General features: G+C 46.9%; 1 protein-coding gene across 1 annotated transcript; it reads right to left on the bottom strand.

The window, feature by feature from the left end:
• Positions 1–545: 545 nt before the first annotated feature.
• On the bottom strand, positions 546–1,064 carry MSGN1 (mesogenin 1). Its single transcript, XM_040597312.1, has one exon. The coding sequence runs from the start codon at positions 1,062–1,064 to the stop codon at positions 546–548; it is 519 nt and encodes a 172-aa protein (XP_040453246.1).
• Between the last annotated feature and the right edge of the window lie 448 nt (positions 1,065–1,512).

The raw sequence follows: 1,512 nt of genomic DNA, 5'->3' as shown, positions 1-1,512 counted from the left end.
ACTTTGAGATACAGTAGAAACGTGGATAAATAGACAATACTTGAACTAGCTATACATGTTTTTCATCATCCTAGTATTAAAGTGCCTACAAATCAATACACTGAGTAATCTTATAGTGTTTTATCATTTACATTTTTAAAATTCAGTTTAAAACCTATGGATTTACTGTTGCCCTTCTTAAACAGAAGATCAGTCAGAACAGTGATATGTAAATCCTAGGAAGATCAGTTGGCTTTTTCTTTTTACTTTTTTATCAGACTATGTTTAATATTTCCCAGAAGCTTATTATTAAAAAAAAAAAAAAAGACATAAAAAAAGCAAAAAGCAAGACTTCTGTCTCGGCAACCTGCAGCTCAGGTTTTTCAGGCAATCCTACATCACCTTCCAGCATCCCGTCCTATGCACAACGGTGGCCCTCTCTTTCCCTCCCTTGCTCCGTCCTCCTCTCACAACCCGTGCCACCGCGCTCTGGTGAGGAAGAAATTTTGCTGGTTTTTTGTTTGTAAAGACCCTGAGCGTGCTGGGGTAGGTGCCCCAGGCAGGGTCTATACCCGCTTGACGCTGTTGAGGAGCTCCGTCAGTTCGCTGATATACTTGATGGTGTACTTCAGGGTTTGTATTTTGGTGAGGGGCTGTCCCCTCTGGCTGTAGATGGGGGGCAGGTAGTTGCGCAGCGTGTGGAGTGCATCAGCCAGGGTCCTCATCCGCAGCTTCTCTCTCTCACTGGCCTTCCTTCTGCGCTGGGCAGACATCCGCACCTTGGTGCCCTTGGGCAGCCGAGCCTGCCCGGGGCTAGGCAGGTAGGCAGGGGTGAAGTCCACCAGGTTGTAGCCCACCAAGCTGCTGCCACCACCGCTGCCATAGGGGGTATCCACCGCTGCCGGGCAAGGGGATGAGGAGTAGGATTCGAAGGAGGGTGTCGGGGATAAGCTGTGTGGAGACGAGACTGGGTGCAGCTCGAAAGACCCAGTGGTGCTTTTCCAGTCCCAGGATGATAAGCAGACAGAATGTTCTGAACCCAAAGCGTCTTCCATGTTTATCAATGTCTCGTGCAATTTGTCCATGCTGGAGGAGCACTCCGGAGAAGCAATGCCCTCTGCCCGCCAGCAAAGGCTGGAGCTGCTGGCTGCCGAGACCTTTTTATGATGGAGGGAGGAAAGTGACAGAGTGGGAACGTGGGTTTGGTGAGAGGAGTTCAAAGGAGCGCCACAAGTGCTAAGATGGAAAATGAACTCCTGATGTGCTAGTTTCTTCTCAGTGATAATTATCAACCTTCAGCTAAAAAGCCTTTAAGCTAACAGGCAACAGCAAGAAAGGAGGAAAAAAAGATTATCTTCTTGCAACTAAACCAATTAAGGCTGCACATCTACATTTAACGTTGTGCTGGGGGGATAAGTGGTGAGAGAGGAAAAAGAAAATTAACCAGTTTACAAAACAATTTACACAAGCAGAATGTAAAGATCATGACTGCTAACAGAAATCCTGTATTTAAGCCGTTGAGCTCTGATTTCA

The sequence above is a fragment of the Falco naumanni genome, chromosome 6 (assembly GCF_017639655.2).
Source record: "Falco naumanni isolate bFalNau1 chromosome 6, bFalNau1.pat, whole genome shotgun sequence".
Taxonomy (NCBI): domain Eukaryota; kingdom Metazoa; phylum Chordata; class Aves; order Falconiformes; family Falconidae; genus Falco; species Falco naumanni.
This window is presented reverse-complemented; position numbering and strand designations above follow the sequence as displayed.